The following is a 19680-nucleotide window of genomic DNA, read 5'->3' on the forward strand; positions in this document are numbered from 1 at the left end:
GATCGTGACAATGAACGTCACTTGCTGCGGGTACGATCAAAAAGAAAAGCGGATGATGATATTGCTCAACGTCCTTCAAAAATTATCCGTACAGAGTTACAGAGTTTGAACATTGATGCACCGCAGAGCCGAACAGAAAAGGAGAAGGAACAGAATCTCCGGGATTTGCATTCGAAATACTGCCAGCAGGAAATTACGAGGGATTTTTATGTCAGAAGCCTGGGATATAAGTTCCAAGCCCGAACAGACTTGTAAATAATGCCGTTGCCGAGTTTTATGTTTTATGACAGTGCTTTGTTTTTAGTGCTTTGTTTACAATTAAAAGATGTTTTAATCTTTTTGTTGGTAAACTCCTGTTTTATGACTGTGCTTTGTTTTTAGTGCTTTGTTTTTTACAATTAAAATATGTTTTAATCTTTTTGTTGGTAAACTCCTCATTTAATGAACTATATTCATAAGAAAATGTGGTATGATTGCCAATAAGACAATTCTCTATCCAAGACTTGTTTTCGCTCAAATGTCCTACGCTTATTCTTATTTTAGCTCAAATGTCCTAAAATTTAGGCGCTCAAATGTCCTATACTTTGGCGCTCAAACGTCCTTTTTTTTTCGCTCAAATGTCCTGTCAATGCGCTCAAATGTCCATTGCCGTGTCTAATATTCTGTAATTTTTATGTAAGTTATGATGTAGGAAACAGTAACTGTGTGAAATAACTTGTATTATACTACTTGTAATGCTTGTAGTCTGGAACATATGATAACTGAAGCAAATAAGTTTTAATTAACATTTAATAATTATAGTAAGAACAATTACAATGTTATGAGTTTTCTAAAAATATTGAATTACTGTCATTTGCATATATTTGATAAACCAGTTGAAGTTCATGTAATAATTTACCAGTTCATAGTAATAATCCACTGAATAATCCAACTGTATGTCTTGTATTTTTGTGATGATCCAATTGTAGCAACTGTAGTAGATCGTAGTAAATCGTAGTAAATTCCACGCACCTGTGCTTGAATTTTATGAATGAAATGTATTGACATGCGCAGTAGAACCCATGTGTCACTTTGGACGATTGTTCAATAAAAACACTATTTTTACGTGTTGGCAACTGTTTTCACATACTTCTTGTAATTCCTTTTAGTATTTGTAGTCAACGTCTTCAATGTTTTGTAGATGTTAATGCTCACTATCCTTGATATTTATCATTTTGGTCCGCCGGTGACACACATAACTTTTTGCAATGTTGTTTACGTATTGTGACTTCCGGTGGCGCTGTATATATTGTTGTATTTTTAGTTACCATAGAAATTTGTTTAGTACCATGCAAACTTTGTTTATTATATAAAGGTTACTTAAATTGTATATTATTGTGATTTTTGTAATTTATTTAAGAATTCAAATATGTGGTTGGACGGCAAGCGCGCAATCCAACAATCCAACCATCCAACCATCCAACAATCCAACAATCCAACATTGACGTAATTTCGACGCTTGGTCGTCAGTTCTGCTTAAACTTTTGGTTCTTACAGTTGGTATTTTTATTTGCTCGTTATTTATTTTAGTCAAATGGTTAATTTTTCATAGAAACTTATTATTTTTAAAAGATTAAATTGTAAAGGAAAATAGTAAAGTTAGCGTTTTCAAAGTTTAAAAGGAATATTTCATTTTAGCGGACTCTTTGAAGTTTTATTTCTAGTTTATCTTTTAAAGTTAGGATTATTGAAATTGTTCATTGAAGTTCATGTTTACTGTTAACGTTTGTCATTTTGTAATAAATAGGATTAAATAGGAAAACATTTGACAAGTAAGGGATAATTTCCTAAAGGTCTGGAAATTATAATAAACAATACAGTTTATGTATGGTATAAACTGTATTTCATTGTTAGTTATTCAGGAAAGGTTCTGAATATAACTAATAATAATAAACATGTTTTATGTAACTGGTGAGGTATCAGTTACAACTATATGCAAAAATGTCAGAAAGAGGTATTCTGATTAAATTCACTTGAAGTTAGGATTTTCTCTTAGGTAATTTATTTTCTTAGTAAGATAGCAGGACTCAGCCTTTTTTATGTATTTTTCTGACACACCAACATATTATCTCTTGAGTGTAGAGATAAGTTAATAAATATCTCTTGAGTTTAGAGATAAGTTAATGAATATCTCTTGAGTGTAGAGATAACTTTCTACATGTATCATACTGAATAGATTCTTGTCATATCATTTAAGTCTATAGTTTAAATATATTACTAGTTAAAATTGTTGTTTATCTTGAATATAACTGAAAATATATGATTCTTGAAATGAATAAAAGATAGAAACTTATTTACGTGACTTTTAGCAAATGCCTATATTATACTGACCAGCTCATATCTTGTCATACTGACTTTGTTATTTACAAACTACTCATATAATTTGAGTAAAAACTCTTGGGTCGAAGCATTTCAAGCCCCTGCCCGCTACAATATGTTCAAAATGCTAGCCCTGATTGCATGCGTGTATTTACATAATTTTTTTGTGCTTAATTTAAATGCATCGGATATTGACAATTTTTGAAAGTAGGGGGATCTGGGTCGTTCAGCATTTTATTTTGATATATTGTGAAGCATTCATAATATTGTATACAAAATATCTAGTTAATTTCAATGAGATTTATTAAGATCTTAAACAGAAAAAAATTCTTTATATTTTTTTGTTGTATCTTCAGAAAGTAAATTTTCACACATATATATATATATAGTTTGGCATTTGATTACATACTTTTAATGAACAGTTCTGTCGTATATTTATTTTTGTGTCAGAAAATTCACGTTAGTAGCTAAAGGTAAAAAAATGATACTAAATGCGATTTTTTTTGTTATACTACAATTACTATAGAAATTATTCTCAGTCGACAAAAAATTATATTTCTGCACATAAACTTCTTCAAAGTTCTTAACAGCTTCCAGGGACTTGAAGGACCTCGTTCCTTCTTTATCAAACATTTCGTTTTGGCTATTTGCAAGTAGTAATTTCAAATTTCTTTTCCAATTTTCTCCCGTAATTTTTAAGCACTATGTCCCGAAATTTTTCAAAATATTATTTATTTTACTTTATTACACATAAACATAAACAAACAAAAAACAGATGACACTCAACGACTTCACAGGTAAACGGGAAAGTGGCAGGCGTCCTAATAAACGCCTATTAAACACAGAATATTGATGTGTACCATACATGACTTTGCCCCCAGTTCGTCCAAATCTCGCATATTCTCGCATGAATTTTAATTAAACGCTTGACCAACTCAGAATTCTAGGTCGCGAACAAGCTTTCCCTGAACTAGAGTATTACAATGATAACATATGTTCAATATAAAAATGTGCCGATATATGCACTGCAATTGTCCATTTTTTTGCAATGGTCATTGAAACCACCACCAGTGATAAAAATACTGGTCTAAGTCTCATTTTGGCCTTCAGTGAACTCTGTTGAAAGAGATAAACATTTTGTGAAACTGAAAGGCTTTAACTTTTTTTGGGGGGGGTCTAACCTTGTTTTACTATTTGGATATTGGGCCCTAATTTATATTTGGGTCTACATTGAGGTCCAAAGGGTCCAAAATTAAACTCTGTTTGATCAAAACCTAAATTATTGTGGCTCTATAATATACTGAATCTTATATTGTGCATTTATATTTTTTATTTTGGGCCTTGTTTTCACTCAATGCTGGTCGAAGGCATAATCATCCTGATCTACGGATCACCAAAGGCCATGCCTACATAGGATACAACGTCTGTTTACAAAATATTTTGTACACATGTTGATAATTTTGTATTGAACAAACCTTTTTTTGAATGAACCCTACTCTTCAAGTATTAAGACACAGAGTGATGTTCGTCATATCATGATTTCAAAGCTTTCAACATCGATTTCAAACAAATATTTTGAAACTCTAAATGTCGAACCAAACAGACTAGACCTTATACAGGAAAGATAAAACCTGAGGATTCCTGTAAAAAAGTTTTGAGCGGGAAATACAAATAAAAGATTTTCAGGCGGAACGAATTTATAGGGACGGTCCGTAAAGGGCAAACAAACAACATTTTAATTTAAGCCATACATGTATCAATGAAAACAATGGCAATCGTATCCCTCAGAGCAATCATGCTCTTTGATTTTTTCTCCTTTTGCAGATAATTTTGAAAGTGCAAATGTTAACTTTAACTCAATTTTGATTATTATTATTTTGCAATTTTATTAAACATTATATATATGTTATGACTCAAATATGAATTATTATTTCAGAGATTGGTTTGAAGACAACACGATACATGTGTAGAGATATAGATATGTCCATGGAAATGTCTATCTGAAAACAGGTACAAATTAGAGATCCAAAATTGTGATAACTAGAAAAAGGAGAAATATTTTAAGATACATTATTGTACATGTTGTAAGGATTTCTTTTCTATAAATCCTACCTAGAAAAGAAAGAAATCTAAAAAAATAAAAAGGCACACACACATTGATCATATTGATTGTTATATGTTGTTAAGGAAAGAAAACTTTGCAGATTATTGTTGAGGTGACCAATGATAATCTGTTTATCGCTATTTTCTCTATGATTATGTTGATGTTTACATTTACAACTGCACATGCGCCCTTAACATGTTTAATTTCTAGCAATAATTTTCCTACCACTGTACTTTGCTGAGAGAGGAAACTATCAGTCCGTAAGATCAAAGGAAAATTTGTTAAATAGCAATAATCTTTTTTATTAGAATTAGTTAGCTATAAGACTACCTTGTTTTACATTTACCTAATATCTCAGCTTCATGATGGCACAGAAAAATCAAAATTCATATAGTGTCTTTCATTATTAAGACTTAGTCCAGATCTTCAAAACTTTAAAGTAAAATTAGTTGTGAGTTTTGTTTTCAGGAACAATTGCACTAGAAGTAGAAAAGAATGATTTTTTTTATAGCCTTAAGAAAGGGGCAATAAGTTTTACACTGAACTGTCAGTTCTTCTGTCCATTCCATTTTCATTTCTGCTCTCTTTAGTTGTTATACGTAAATTTTGTTATTTTTTATGAAACTTATACATAATGCCAAGTAACTCTAGAATTATGTCCCTTTATAACTTATTTATAACAGCTCATGATTAATAATAATGATATATGAAGTTTGTAAGCTGATTTTTAAAGAAAGACCAACAACCATCTGAAACATTATAACACCACAATTTTGGACCATACCGTTTGTATTATTGTAAAGTATTTAAATCAAGACCTTACTATAAAAGATTAAATTTTTCTCTCTTTTCTGACAATTTAAGTTTGAAAGGAAAAACTGGTACAAAACACAGCTTTTAACCTTAAAAGTATTTCTATGTTTCATCAAATTTTTAGATAACAAAAGAAAAAAACCTGGTCAGAAAAATTGAAATCCAATGTACATGGATGGTATTCAAAATATTGTACAATACTAAATATTTCATTTAACATATAAGTAACAAGCAGTTGTATGGTTTTAAACTATATATTGACCATATAAAAAAAGAACAACTAAGACATAAATCAAAATGTGACTAGAATTGATTCAAGTTTAATTTCTGTTAAAATGTGATTAGAATTGATTCAAGTTTAATTTCTGTTAGGTTTGATTATGATAAAAGACTAGAATTGATTCAAGTTTAATTTCTGTTAAAATGTGACTAGAATTGATTCAAGTTTAATTTCTGTTAAAATGTGACTAGAATTGATTCAAGTTTAATTTCTGTTTGATTAGGATAATAGGTATTCAATATTTTGTTTTAAAAAAACTTGCATTAAAAGATTCTTGTAAAAAACATTATAAGAAAGAAACAATTATAACAGTTTTCAACCAGTACCTCAAAATCACCATTCATATTTATTATCTTATTTTCAGGTCAGCTGTGAAAGTGACAATATGACAGACTTCAATAGCTCTTTCTTGGCCCACCTTAAGAAATCAGAGCAGGAAAGAAATAAAGAATTCATGAAAATACGTGCATTTAAGAATAAACCCTATACTTATGCCGTTGATAAACTCTTGAGAAAGTATAAACGGAAGATCTGGAGAAACAAACCTCATCGGAAAAAAGTGTACAAAACAGTTAAAGGTGACCTTCTGAAGATCAAAAGTAGAAGCAGATACTCATGGCCAACTTTGAATGATCGAAAAAGTGGTTTAAGTAAAAGCCATTCATTTGATTCTGCAGTCTTGCCAGATCTGGGTGAGTGTAAAGACTTTCCAATGTCAGAGATTGGAACTCGTAATAATGGAAACAGTCCATTTAATAGTAGTACCAGTTGTAGTTCACCTCCAGATTCACAGCTTTTCTCAAAGGTTGAAACAAGTGGAAAGAATGACAAAATTCAATGTCAGAAATGTAGACTGGGTAATTCTGAACAAAACAATAACACAAACATAAGATGTACATGTGTCAAACGAAGTGTACAAGATAGCTGTGACATTGTTATGAAAACTGAAGGAGAAACTAGTGAAGACAGCTCGGATTCAGAAAATGAAGAGGTTTCTGAGAAAAGTTCAGGGTCAAAAGTTCATGAAACTGTTAATTGTAGTACAACCGAAAACAATGACAGTGATAAATGTATGAACTCAGAAGGTTATACTAGTGAAAACTGTTCAGAACTTGATACTGCCGGTGAAACTTACATTGATGTGGAAAGTCTGGACGATAGCAGTGAGATTAAGTCAACTGAAATTGTGAAATCAGTTTCAAATAAAGTAACAGAAGTATTTGAAAATGGAATTGTGAATGAAAAAGTGCAATATGTAGGGTCCAATGTCAAACATTCTCAGCCATCAAAACAAATCGCCCAAGTCAAATGGCAGCAACAATTCATGTCATTCATTTCATCAGGAACAACACCAAGTGTACAACAAAATGAGCAGGACTCGAAATCTCCCCGACGAAAACGATCCCGGAAAGTAAGACAGAGTATGTGTTCTTGCTGTATGGGATCAGGACATCATAAAAGAAAATCAGAAGACTTAGTGAGATATCGTAAACCACATTCCATGATGAGAGATCATAGGCGATTTATTCGTGATATGACTCAGCTCATCTTGTTACGAAACAAAGTGATGGAAGTGTGTAGGCTTTTGTTCCCACAATGTGTTCATGAAATATTTAATTACGCCAGTCCTGATAGTGAAGATGTGGACAAGTGTATTGATCAAATGATTTCTATTCTCCATAATGCACACCAGCAATTTTTACACAATTTAAACAGTAAATCTGAGATCAGCAGGAGTGGTAAAAGTAATAAAAAGTTCAAATCGGAAAGAAAAGGGAATCTCAAATACGACCAGATTAATTCAAATGAATATGTTGTATCAATTTGTGATCCCTCCAAACCAATATTGGACCCTGAAAAACAAGGTCCACAGAACTCAATGAACAATCCCCCCTTAGATGATGAAGCACCACCTATATTATATTGTTCTCAGTCAGACCAATTAGAAGAATCTGGTGAACCTGAATTATTCTCAAAGTTGTGCCTTCCTGAGGGTAGTGATGAAGGTATTGTTTATGCTATTCCTGTAGAGAACGGCATAGTTTATCCTGATCAGACTCAAGTACTTCTCACTGGAGGTATGTCAGAAAATGTAAGTTATGTCAATGGCGATCTATTTCAGAACGGAAATAAAGACGATATTGAAAAAGGCGAAATTCATGAGAGAATTTTGTCTGAGGCTGATTCTGGAATTGTGAATGACCATGACATTAGTTCTCCTGAGGATGTCGAAAAAAGTAGCATAAATTTCCAGAAGAAGAATATTATATCGAAAGACATTATTTCGAAATCAAAAACTAGTCCAAATAGTGCTAAAACTGAACAAACTGCTAATATATTTGATTTATTTGCTAATTATGAATCAACTCCTTCAAAAGCTGAAGAAAAGTCAGAAATGCAATGCAATGTGTCAAATTCTAGTCATGAAGATAAAAAAAGTGAGCACAAAGCTAATGCTAAATCAAGCGACCGCAATATTTTTGAAAGCTTATTTGGTATGAATATGGAATCGTCAGTTCCACCAACACATTGTGAACAAAAAGATATTTCTTTTGATGAATCCTGTGACCAAGAAATTCAAAGTTTTTATCTCCCTTTGAATAACTCTGACAATAATGGCAGCAACTCTCAAACTCAAGATGACAAACCAAAAGAAACTTATGTTGAAGTCTATGATCCTGCCATTGTTTTGTGTAAGAAACCAAAGATTTGTTTACGAGCATTGAAAGAGAAAATATGTCTGCTACTAAGATGGCTCTTACCAGAAATAACATTTGAAAGGAACTTTTTCAAGAATCCAGACAATCTGGTTTATGTCCTTGATGCAGTCATTCTTAGTAATCAGAAAGATTCATTGACTTCATGATATTTTTTATTGAATATATATTAACAATGATGTTATATGATCAGCTATTTTTATATTCATATTTTGTATGCTTCAACTAATTGTTTACATTATTGAAAATTCAGGTATTGAAATAGTAGCTATATGATATGTTTCTGTATTTGTTAAGGGCTGTTCAAGAAATGATTTTGTGTGGAGGCCACAGGTATCAAAAGGCACGCCATTAAAGTATTTTTTTAAAGAAAGATAGTTGGAAAAATTAAAGGATTAACCAATTGAATATTATATGCATGGGGAAAGGGACAATAAGTGATTTTCTTTTCACCCTCCACCTATTTTCCCTCCCACCCCCTCTAAACTGTTAATTCTGGAACAGCCCTTTAGTCCCATCTAACTCATATTCTCAGTACATTTTATTTTGTAATAAGCTTTTCATTGTTCATTCAAGAAGAATGTTAAATTTACCCAGTGATACAACATACTTACCTAAGCTAACTATGACTCAGGAGTAAATTTATTATCTATGATTTTACTTATGTCCATGCAAAGAAAAAGCAGTTTTAGACTATTTACATCAAGTCAGTTATTCGCCAATATTTTTGTTTATTGTGTACATGTAGTGCAGACATGTTAGATCAATCTAAATGTAAAAAGAAAAGTTGAAAAAAGAATCTTTCATAATCTGATTTTTAAATATAACTTTGGGCATCTGACATTTGCATGTTATTTTCTGAATACCTTGAAATAAATTAACACACTTATTGAAGGAACAGTTAAGTCTTTTAACTCCTGGTTGTCTGTTGTAATTGTTATCTTAAAGTTGAAAATTTGAATGCAGTTTTTTATTTATTTTTGAATAACTATGTTACATGTACAAAGGGTTATTACTTGTTATTTACATGAATTGTTACTTTGTAAATAGTGGTGTACATAGTTTTGACAGTTGGTTTATACCATGGACTTTCTTAGTAAACACATGTGATAATTCACTGTTGTTGTGGGTTGGTAATTCTTGTCTTTGTTTTTTTTTAATTTTCATAAAACATTCTAGATTTCTGTTCAAAGGGAAACAACTCATTTTTATGCCCCACCTACGATAGTAGAGGGGCATTATGTTTTCTGGTCTGTGCCTCCGTTTGTCCGTGCGTCCGTTCGTTCGCTACAGGTTAAAGTTTTTGGTCAAGGTAGTTTTTGAAGAAGTTGAAGTCCAATCAACTTGAAACTTAGTACACATGTTCCCCATGATATGATCTTTCTAATTTTAATGCCAAATTATAGTTTTGACCCCAATTTCATGGTCCACTGAACATAGAAAATGATAGTGCGAAGTTCAGGTTAAAGTTTTTGGTCAAGGTAGTTTTTGATGAAGTTAAAGTTACATCAACTTGAAACTTAGTACACATGTTCCCTATGGTATGATCTTTCTAATTATAATTCCAAATTATAATTTTGACCCCAATTTCACGGTCCACTGAACATAGAAAATGATAGTGCGAGTGGGGCATCCGTGTACTATGAACACATTCTTGTTTTTTAAAGATTTGTAAAAGACATTGTACAGTATTAAGATAAATGACATTTTGGATTTTTTTCCTTTTCTTTTAAAGAATTAAGTGGTAGTTTTGTTTGTAATTTTATATAGTTTACACCATGACAAGTTATCATCAAATTAGAATTTCATTCCATTACAATGAATTTTTAACCGGAAGTGGACTGTGTATTGCCATGCAATACTAACAGAATGCTTGCTTTAATTTTAGCTTTAAGTTAACTAGTGTTTAAACATACAGCTCTAATTTCTCAGAAACTACACATATAAACAATGTGAACATTCTACATGAAGAAATGGAAAGCTATTATCTCGCTACTTTTAAATTTTTAAAAAATAATGAGTTAAAGAGTTGACTTTGACTCCCATGTGGGTTATTTTTTCACCAAAACTTTTGGAATTATATTTAACCAAGTGTTTGAAACTAAAAATTGTCAACTAAGTCTATGATCAAAAGTACAAATTTATAAAAAAATCTTCTTTCGTTCATGGTGAAAACTGTTATAAAATGTTCTTGAACAAACAGCCCAGAAGGTTTTTTTTGTACATAAAATAGTATATTTTCTATAATATCAATGTTGGAATAACGATAAATTTGTGTCAATTTCATCATTTAGTTATGATTCTCGAGTTGATTTAGCATAAGATTTTTTCAATTGAAGCAATATATGAAAAGTTCTGCTTATAGGAAAATAACTTTGACAAGAGTTACGATTTGAAAAACCTATTTTAAACTGTTATTATGTTTTGTACATTGTACTGTATCATTTGTGTATAGAATTGAGTCCTAATGAATTTACCATACATTTTATTTTTGGTAGATTTTCTCAGTATTTTTTGTATTAGACAATGAGCTGAATCCAGTGATTATTATTTGATGAGTATTATGTACATTTTCTTGAATTATACTTTTAATGGAAATAAACTCAGTTTATACAAATGTAATGAGAATGCAAATAAATTTATTGTTTCTTGTCGATTAGAAAATAAGATCCTTGATTGTAAGACAGTGTATATTCATTTAGTATTGCAATACCATACATGAAATTATGGTTGAATATTCTCTTGAACTGAAGGCTGTTTGGATATACATGTAGTAAAATAATGAAATGCTATATTTCAACAGTGAGAACAAACACAAAAATGGGATAACAGACTACATGTATTTGTAATTATTTATTATGAGAATTAGTTTCATTTAGTATTACATTATTTGCTATATAGACTTGATATTTTTACACCAGGGGCTATTTTTAAGTGGAAAATGCTTTGTAAACTAGGTTGTATTGATGCTTACGTTACTGAAAAGGGAATATTTTCTTAGTAGAATGACAAATCTAATTGGTATTCCTGTTTGAAAAGATTTTTTCTTAGGAATTTGATAATGAAAGTATTTGTAAGAATAAAATATTTTTTAACAAAATACACTTTTAAATTTACATTCAGTCTTATAATGATAGATTTAATCAGTTTTCTAAAGAACAATAGTTTTCATCAGGCAGTCTTGGTTATTTTATAGTTTTGCATAGAATTGCAGGTTGTCTACCCTTAATTTACTCTTGTTTTTGAAGATGCACATTGTATTTGCATTGAAAGCATTACTTTCTATATGAGTATTGAAAGAATTGAAACAGTGATTATGATGTTTACAAGAAAAACATGTTGTGGAAGAAAATTATGTACTAAAGACTGACCACTTTGTATCAACATTTAGTGTGTAGAAAGTAAAAAGACTTTTTTTTTCTTGCTTGCCATATGTAGATGAATTAAGGTAAGAAAGATTTGGTATGAGTGCCAATAAGACAACTCTCCATCGAAATAACAATTTATAAAAGTAAACAATTATAGGTCAAGGTACGGCCTTCAACACGGAGCCTTGGCTCACACCAAACAACAAGCTATAAAGGGCCCCAAAATTACAAGTGTAAAACCATTCAAACGGGAAAACCAACAGTCTTATCTATATATAAAAAACAGAATCCAGAAACATGTATAAACTAAGACAAACAGATAAACTGTTGAATGTTATTATTTTCATAAGTTTCCTTTTACGATTGTTAAATCAAAAACAGTATTGTAAATTTTAGATCAATTTAAAGGTAGACTTGTCATTAGATGATTTAATATATCAAAAAGAAAGTAAGAAATGAGCCTTGTGAAGTTGTGAGTCATTTATATTTTTGCTTAAATAAAGCAAATCACATTAATTTCTTTCATTTCTGTTGTAAAAAAACCATGACAGATTCAAAACAGCAAGTAAAGTTTACATAACTTGACTACACACTAAAAGTTTTAGTTGACAATATCAGCAAGATTACTGGTAATTATCATGTCTATATTTATGTAAATTTGAATTAAATTTGATTATTTACATTTGTACATACCTACCATCTGTACAGTATTTAATGTTCATACAGATTTTGTATTTATTATTTCATCATACACTGCTTCAAACCAAAAATAAAAATTGTTTTCATGCTCTTGTTTTTCTGGTTATTTCTCACAAGCTGTGTCAGCAAAAAAAAAAGAATGCTTAATAGCAGGATGCAATGTCAAGGACAAAGTGCAAGTCCTGAAGGTACAATGTCTCCAACAAGGCAACTTTTTGCGTACATGTTATGTATCAATAATAAGTTTTAGGAAAGGTATTTTAGTTTCGATCCAATCTGGTTAATTAGAAAATCAAGGAAACAGTACAGAATAAGATAGCTGATAACAATTCATCAACGAAGTTTACATAATCAAACAACTCGAAGAATTTCTACCACTAAATTATGTCAAAAAGTGAAACATAGGTATGCTGTTTCCGGCGTCAACAATGTATTAGTTTGTGATTAGGTCTAGTTTATGGTGAACCACAACTGGAAGGTCAATCATACTGAGTATGCAGTTGTTTAAGCATTGGCATATCTCATTTGCATGGAGATAATTTGGCTCCGCCCCCTTAGTCATGGTCTATTGACTTTGAAAATTTTTGGCGGTGTCAACAATGTATAAGTTTGATATTTAATAGGTCTAGTTTGTAGGGAACCACAAGTGGTCAGTCAATCATATTTGGTATGTAGTTGCATTAGCATAGGCACATATTATTTCCATGGAGATAATTTGGCTCCGCCCCCTTAGTCATAGTCTATTGACTTTGAGAATTTTTTTAAGTTATCATGTATTAGTTTGTTATTAGGTCAGTTCAAGGGGAACCATTAGTGGTAGGTCAATGTTAATTGGTATTCAGTTGTATAAGCATTGGCACATCTCATTTCCATGGAGAATATTTGGCCTCGCTTCTCAGTCACAGTCTAATGACTTTGAAACCTGGGAACAGTATACCTAACAGGTAGTGTCAAGTCCTGTCAATATATAATATAATAATAAATTATTTTATTAAAGTGTCGTATTGATTAACAGCTGAACAGTAAAACATATACAATATTTAAAATAATCAATACCCAGCCAAACGAATTGACTTATGAGACACTGTAAAAATATATTACAAAGTTATAAACATGTATACTAATAACCATTTAAAAATTGCATTGAACTGTTTCATCAATATTCTTTTTAAAATACTGGCTAAAAAACATGTGTTCCTGTTGAAACTTATCTTAATTTACATGTATTAGTTTGATTAGATCAGATTAAGATGAACTGCTAATGTTAAGTCAATGTTATTAGGTATGCAAATTTATTGGCATTTGCAAGTATCATTTCCATGGAGATTATATAGCCCCACCCCCGTCTTCATGGTTCATTGACTTTGAAACTTTTACATAGTTTACAAGGTAATGTTTGTATTTAGGTTTGGGAACGACTTAATATAATAAGTCAATGGTATTTGGTATGCAGTTGTATTAGCATTGGAGTTACAGTCATGGTTCATTGACTTTGAATATTTGCATAGCTTGTGTATATATGTTAAAGTATTGCTATTTTGATTTCAACATTTGCATAATCAAAATTACAAAAAGGCGAGACATACCTCTGTGATGACAGTTTATTTACCAAATTCTTTGAAAAAGTCAGCATTTATATACCGGTATAGAAAAAAAGAACCAATGACGAAGTGGCATGGAACAGGCACATTAGCATGTGACAGAGTAAAACTAGTGTTATCACATAACCTCTACCTTATTCATCTTGATTGCAGTAGTTGTATAACAAAAGACACAAAAACAACGTCCAATAGAAATTAGTGTAGAAAAGGTGAATATAGTACCTATATGATATTGGTGAACAAAAGACAAAACCTCAAGAACAAATAAATTACAATTGAGAACAGAATAATAGAAGATGATAGATAGCTGTTTAGGTGTCAGTGGAAAATAAATTAATGTACAAGAAAAACATTGTATTCAATTATGCTTACAGATACCAAAACTAGTGCGAAATACGTCTTTCTATAGTCACCTTTTCTAAATTTGTCTCAGTAGTTACAGAGAGGACTTTTTGTAAAAGTTAACAGACAAAGCTGACTGAGACAAATTTTATCAATCTTGGCCACAATCATCAATTTAACAAATTTTTGTAATCTTTTTAGGGGTTTACTAAAGAAGTCTATTAATAATAATTCTTTATTTAAAGAGGGTTACACAGTTAGCTATATTGGAAAATTGTTAAAAAAAATCAGTTGCTATTGTAAGACTACACTGGGATGACCTGTTTTTAATTTAACTAACTGGGCCAAATTAAACCAAACTTGGTCACAATCATTATTGGGGTATCTAATACTATTTATTATGATTTTAACCTTATTTTACAAAACCAAAGTAGATACAGGTGAGCAACACAGGCTCTTGAGGGCCTCGAGTTATTGTTAAAGACACTCAATTTAATGTGCTGGCTCTGAAATCAGGGTTTCGCACAGTACATTCAGGGTCGACACAGAATAGGTTTTGTACATGTACAAAGAGCGTAAGTAAAGGTTGAACATAGTAAAGCAGAGAATGCACAAAATGTGAATGCTGGGATTGTACAAAAAGCGAAAGCAAGAATTACACATCAAGGTAGAACAAAAGCAACAGGTGCACATAGTTTGGAAGCAGGGTTTGAACACTTAAAGCATACATAGTATAAACAGTAGCGGGTTTACACAAACTGATAGCACTTTGCAAAAAGAGAGAAGGCAGGCCTTGCACATTGACACAGAGAAAGCAAAGGCTCCACATTTTTCTGTTTCGACCTTCTGTCCATCTATTTTTATAACTATAACTTTAGTAAAAGTAAACAGAAATCTATGAAATTTTAACATAAGGTCTATGACCACAAAAGGAAGGTTGGGATTGATTTTGGGAGTTTTGGTCCCAACAGTTTAGGAATTAGGGGCCAAACAAAGGTCCCAATAAGCATTTTTCTTGGTTTTTGCACAATAACTTTAGTATAAGTGAATAGAAATCTATGAAATTTTAACACAAGGTTTATGACCACAAAAGGAAGGTTGGCATTGATTTTGGGAGTTTTGGTCCCAACAGTTAAGAATTAGGGGCCAAAAGGGGCCAAAATTAAACTTTGTTTGATTTCATCAAAAAATGAATTATTGGGATTCTTTGATATGCCAAATCTAAACGTGTATTTATATTCTTAATTTTTGGTCCTGTATTCAAATTGGTCTACATTAAGGTCCAAAGGGTCCAAAATTAAACTTAGCTTGATTTTAACAAAAATTGAATTCTTGGGGTTCTTTGATAAGCTGAATCTAAACATGTACTTAGATTTTTGATTATGGGCCCAGTTTTCAAGTTGGTCCAAATCGGGGTCCAAAATTAAACTTTTTTTGATTTCAACAAAAATTGAATATATGGGGTTCTTCAATATGCTGAATCTAATCATGTATTTAGATTTTTAATATTTGGGCCCGGTTATCAAATTGGTCCACATTGAGGTCTTAAGGGTCTAAAATTGAACATTATTTGATTTCATCAAAAATTGAAGTCTTAGGGTTCTATGATATACTGAATCTAACCATGTATTTAGATTTTGGATATTGGACCATAATAGGTAAATATCCAATTTAAAATTTTTAAGTTTTTAAGTTTAAGTTCTTAGACCACATTAATTCTGTGTCAGAAACCTATGTTGTGTCAACTATTTAGTCACAATCCAAATTCAGAGATGTATCAAGCTTAAACATTGTGTCCATACTTGCCCCAACTGTTCAGGGTTCGACCTCTGTGGTCGTATAAAGCTGCGCCCTGCGGAGCATCTGGTTTCGAAAGGTTGACACTATTGATCCAAGTCTTTCCTAAGGCACAGGCATCCTCTACAAGAATAAGCACAGGCCAGTTAGCTACAAACCTACAAATTATACACACTGAACTTATATTTCCCTATGATTCTTTTGTCTTCATACATATGCAGATATGAACTGTTGAAAATTTGGGTTATATTTTTGTAGCTGTTCATTCAATAAAATTGAGAATGGAAATGGGGAATGTGTCAAAGAGACAACAACCCGACCATAGAACAGACAACAGCAGAAGGTCACCAGTAGGTCTTCAATGCAGCGAGAAATTCCCGCACCCGGAGGCGTCCTTCAGCTGGCCCCTAAACAAATATACCTACTAGTTCAATGATAATGATAATGAAAGCCAATCTAAACTCCAAATTATACACAAGAAACTAAAATTAGAAATAATACAAGACTAACAAAGGCCAGAGGCTCGTGACTTGGGACAGGCGCAAAAATGCGGCGGGGTTAAACATGTTTATGAGATCTCAACCCTCCCCCTATATCACTAGCCAATGTAGAAAAGTAAACGCATAACAATACGCACATTAAAATTCAGTTCAAGAGAATTCCGAGTCTGATGTCAGAAGATGTAACAAAAGAAAATAAACAAAATGACAATAATACAAAAATAACAACAGACTACTAGCAGTTAACTGACATGTCAGCTCCAGACTTCAATTAAACTGATTAAAAGATTATGTCTTCATCATATGAATATCAGGCACAATCCTTCCCGTTAGGTGTTTAGTATCATACCATCATAACATATATGAAAAGAACATAACCCGTATCGTGCCAACAACTGGTTTTTATACGACCGCAAAATTTTTGCGTTCGTATATTGAGGGGGGCAAGGGGTATAACTGTTATGCTGTTATGGGGCATTTTAATTCTTTGTTATCTGTTATTCTGAAAATATATTTACTGTTAGCTGTTATTGTCTTATTCTTTGTTAGCTGTTATAGGACTGTTATCTATTTTGTTATCTGTTATTGTGAGAATCTATTTGATGTTAACTGTTATTGAAAATTGGAATGTTAGCATTTTGACAGCCAATCTTCCGTAGAAATTTAAGATAATTGAAAATTGTGATTTGAATGGATAATAGCCTCATTGGCACGCTTACCACATTTTCTTACAATGTATATCTATTGGGGTCTTTCTACTGGTAATATCGGGTGGCCCTGTATTTTCAGAAGAATTTCAGTAACATACATCACATAAACATATAAAATCAATTGGACCCAGGACCATTCCAGTATATATTATTATTACCCTTTGTAATAAATTCCATTGTCTGTGAACATGTAGCATTTTGTACAAATTATAATTCACTTATTACTTGTACAATAACTTATAGTATGGATATTGTTATAAAAAAGCATTGGTACACCCTATAGATTTTTTTATTTAATGACCACATAATAATCTTTATGTTGTACTATTACACCACTGTCCCTGATTAGGGGAGGATTGGACACCAACTAGCATGCCAAAGTTGACGCAGTCACATTCTGTATGTGCCTATTTCCAAGTCAGGAGCCTGGATTCAGTGGTTGTAGTTTGTTACTGTGTTACTATGTTTCTCGTTCACTATTTTGTGGATAAATTAGGCAGTTAGTTTTCTCCTTTGAATTGTTTTACATTACTAAGTGGTGTGGGTTTGAAATTATGGCTTTGGGAATTATACAACATCTTTTTCTTTTAGCATTTATATTATAAGTGCTACTCCCTCTCTTTTCATTTACATGAAAGAGAACCCTGACCACCACATTTTTAAAAGCTTTTTAACTGCTTCACATGGCGAAAATTGAAGCTCAGAAACCATTGATGCAAATACAGATGTGTCTTCAGTTTAATTTTTCGACAAATACCCTTTTTAAAATCCTACAGCTTCTCCAATGCTGTACCCAAATTTTCCATATTCTATAATTTCACATAAGATACATGATTGGTGTTTCACTTGGTGTCATCAAAAGGAGTAGTTCCGGTAAGGGCCGGTTTTGGCCTCAAATTTCAGGTTCAGCGAACGAACGATTTTGGACACTTTTCAAACACTTAAGTGTCTATTCAAATTGATTTAATTAGTTTATGTAAAAGATTTCAACTGATTTAGTCATTAAAAACGCTCCAATTCAAGCTTAAATATGAAAAATCTATCAAATATGCCAAAAAACGTCACTTTTCAGTTGGTTTTTGTCAAAAATGAAAGTGGCCGCATCCGTGTTCATCATCAACCTTTATATATATTATGTATTATCATCAAATACAACTTACATTTCAATATTATGAATGAACACGAATGCGGCCACTTTCATTTTAGACGGAAACCGTCTAAAATTTAACTAATATGCTCAAATTGTGACGTTTTCAGTAATTTGGCATGACTTAATGATGCAAGTATCCGATATATGTGCATTGTATTGTCAAAAACAGCCCATATTTATGTAGCAGAAGCATTCTACTTTCCAGTAAATATCTAAAAGGTTACATTTTCATACTTTTGTAAAGCTGCTATATTTTGGGGCCAAAAAGGGGTCTTACTGAACCTACTCCTTTTCACTAGGTCCAATTTCTAGTATACTATCAGAATTGTCACTTTGAGTCAATTTCTATTATCAGAATAACCATAACTGGCATGCTGTTTCAGTTACATATCCTGTCTCCACTGATCTGGGTATTTTTGTATTTTATAAGTAAGTTTTATCATGAGGTCATTAAATAAAAAAAATATATTGTGCATCAATGTTTTTTTTTATTACTTGTAAAGTATATATATTGCTTTTCAGAAAAAAAAATCTAAAAATCAAATTGATAATAAAGTGTCACTGGCTGCACTATTTTCAAAAATTAAATAAAAAAACCTAAATCATTAAAAATTGATTCCTCAAATGCCTAGATTTAAAAAATCCCTATATCAAAAACAGAAACTAGTAATTTTGTTCAGAAAAATTCAATAACCATACTATAACTTTTTGAACAACTTACCGTCACGGGGAAAAAAAATCAACCAAGGCAGAACTGCCTCAACGGCCGAAACGTCTTGTTTGCACAAATTACAATTTTCTAGGTCCATATACCACAAGTTATATACTAAGATCTACGAGTCATATACTGGATTGGTCCTGGACAGATTTATTTTCATATTTCATTTACTGTTATCTGTTATTATCCCTTTTCAATTCCTTGTTATCTGTTTTTTACCAAATCAATTCACTGTTTTGCTGTTATGGGACCCCCCCCCCTTTGCCCCCCCTCTATATTGGTATCACGTCATCGGCGTCGTCAGCGTCGTCGTCGTCAGAGTCGTCCGAAGACGGATGGTTTCCGGATAATAACTTTAGTATAAGTGAATAGAAATCAATAAAATTTTAACACAATGTTTATAACCACAAAAGGAAGCTTGGGATTGATTTTGGGGTTTATGGTCCCTAAGGTTTGGGAACAAGGGGCCCAAAGGGCCCAAAACAAGCATTTATCTATTGTCAGGACAATAAGTTGTGTTTAA

The 19680-nt window shown here is 31.8% G+C and overlaps 1 protein-coding gene and 1 long non-coding RNA gene across 2 annotated transcripts in view; one reads left to right on the forward strand and one right to left on the reverse strand.

Annotated features, from left to right (window-relative positions):
• The window catches only part of LOC143057298 (uncharacterized), an 8925-nt gene extending 6453 nt beyond the window's left edge, over nt 1–2472 (reverse strand). The window contains exon 1 of the long non-coding RNA XR_012972694.1: nt 899–2472. This is a non-coding gene — a long non-coding RNA (uncharacterized LOC143057298). The remainder of the gene's footprint in view (nt 1–898) is intronic.
• The window catches only part of LOC143057281 (uncharacterized), a 27300-nt gene extending 14872 nt beyond the window's left edge, over nt 1–12428 (forward strand). Inside the window, exons 2-3 of the mRNA XM_076230565.1 lie at nt 4295–4368; nt 5920–12428. Of these exons, the coding sequence (XP_076086680.1) occupies nt 5941–8421 (2481 nt within the window). The 5' untranslated portion in view covers nt 4295–4368; nt 5920–5940 and the 3' untranslated portion in view covers nt 8422–12428. The remainder of the gene's footprint in view (nt 1–4294; nt 4369–5919) is intronic.
• Nucleotides 12429–19680: the final 7252 nt, after the last annotated feature.

The sequence above is a fragment of the Mytilus galloprovincialis genome, chromosome 1 (genome assembly GCF_965363235.1).
Source record: "Mytilus galloprovincialis chromosome 1, xbMytGall1.hap1.1, whole genome shotgun sequence".
Lineage (NCBI taxonomy): Eukaryota > Metazoa > Mollusca > Bivalvia > Mytilida > Mytilidae > Mytilus > Mytilus galloprovincialis.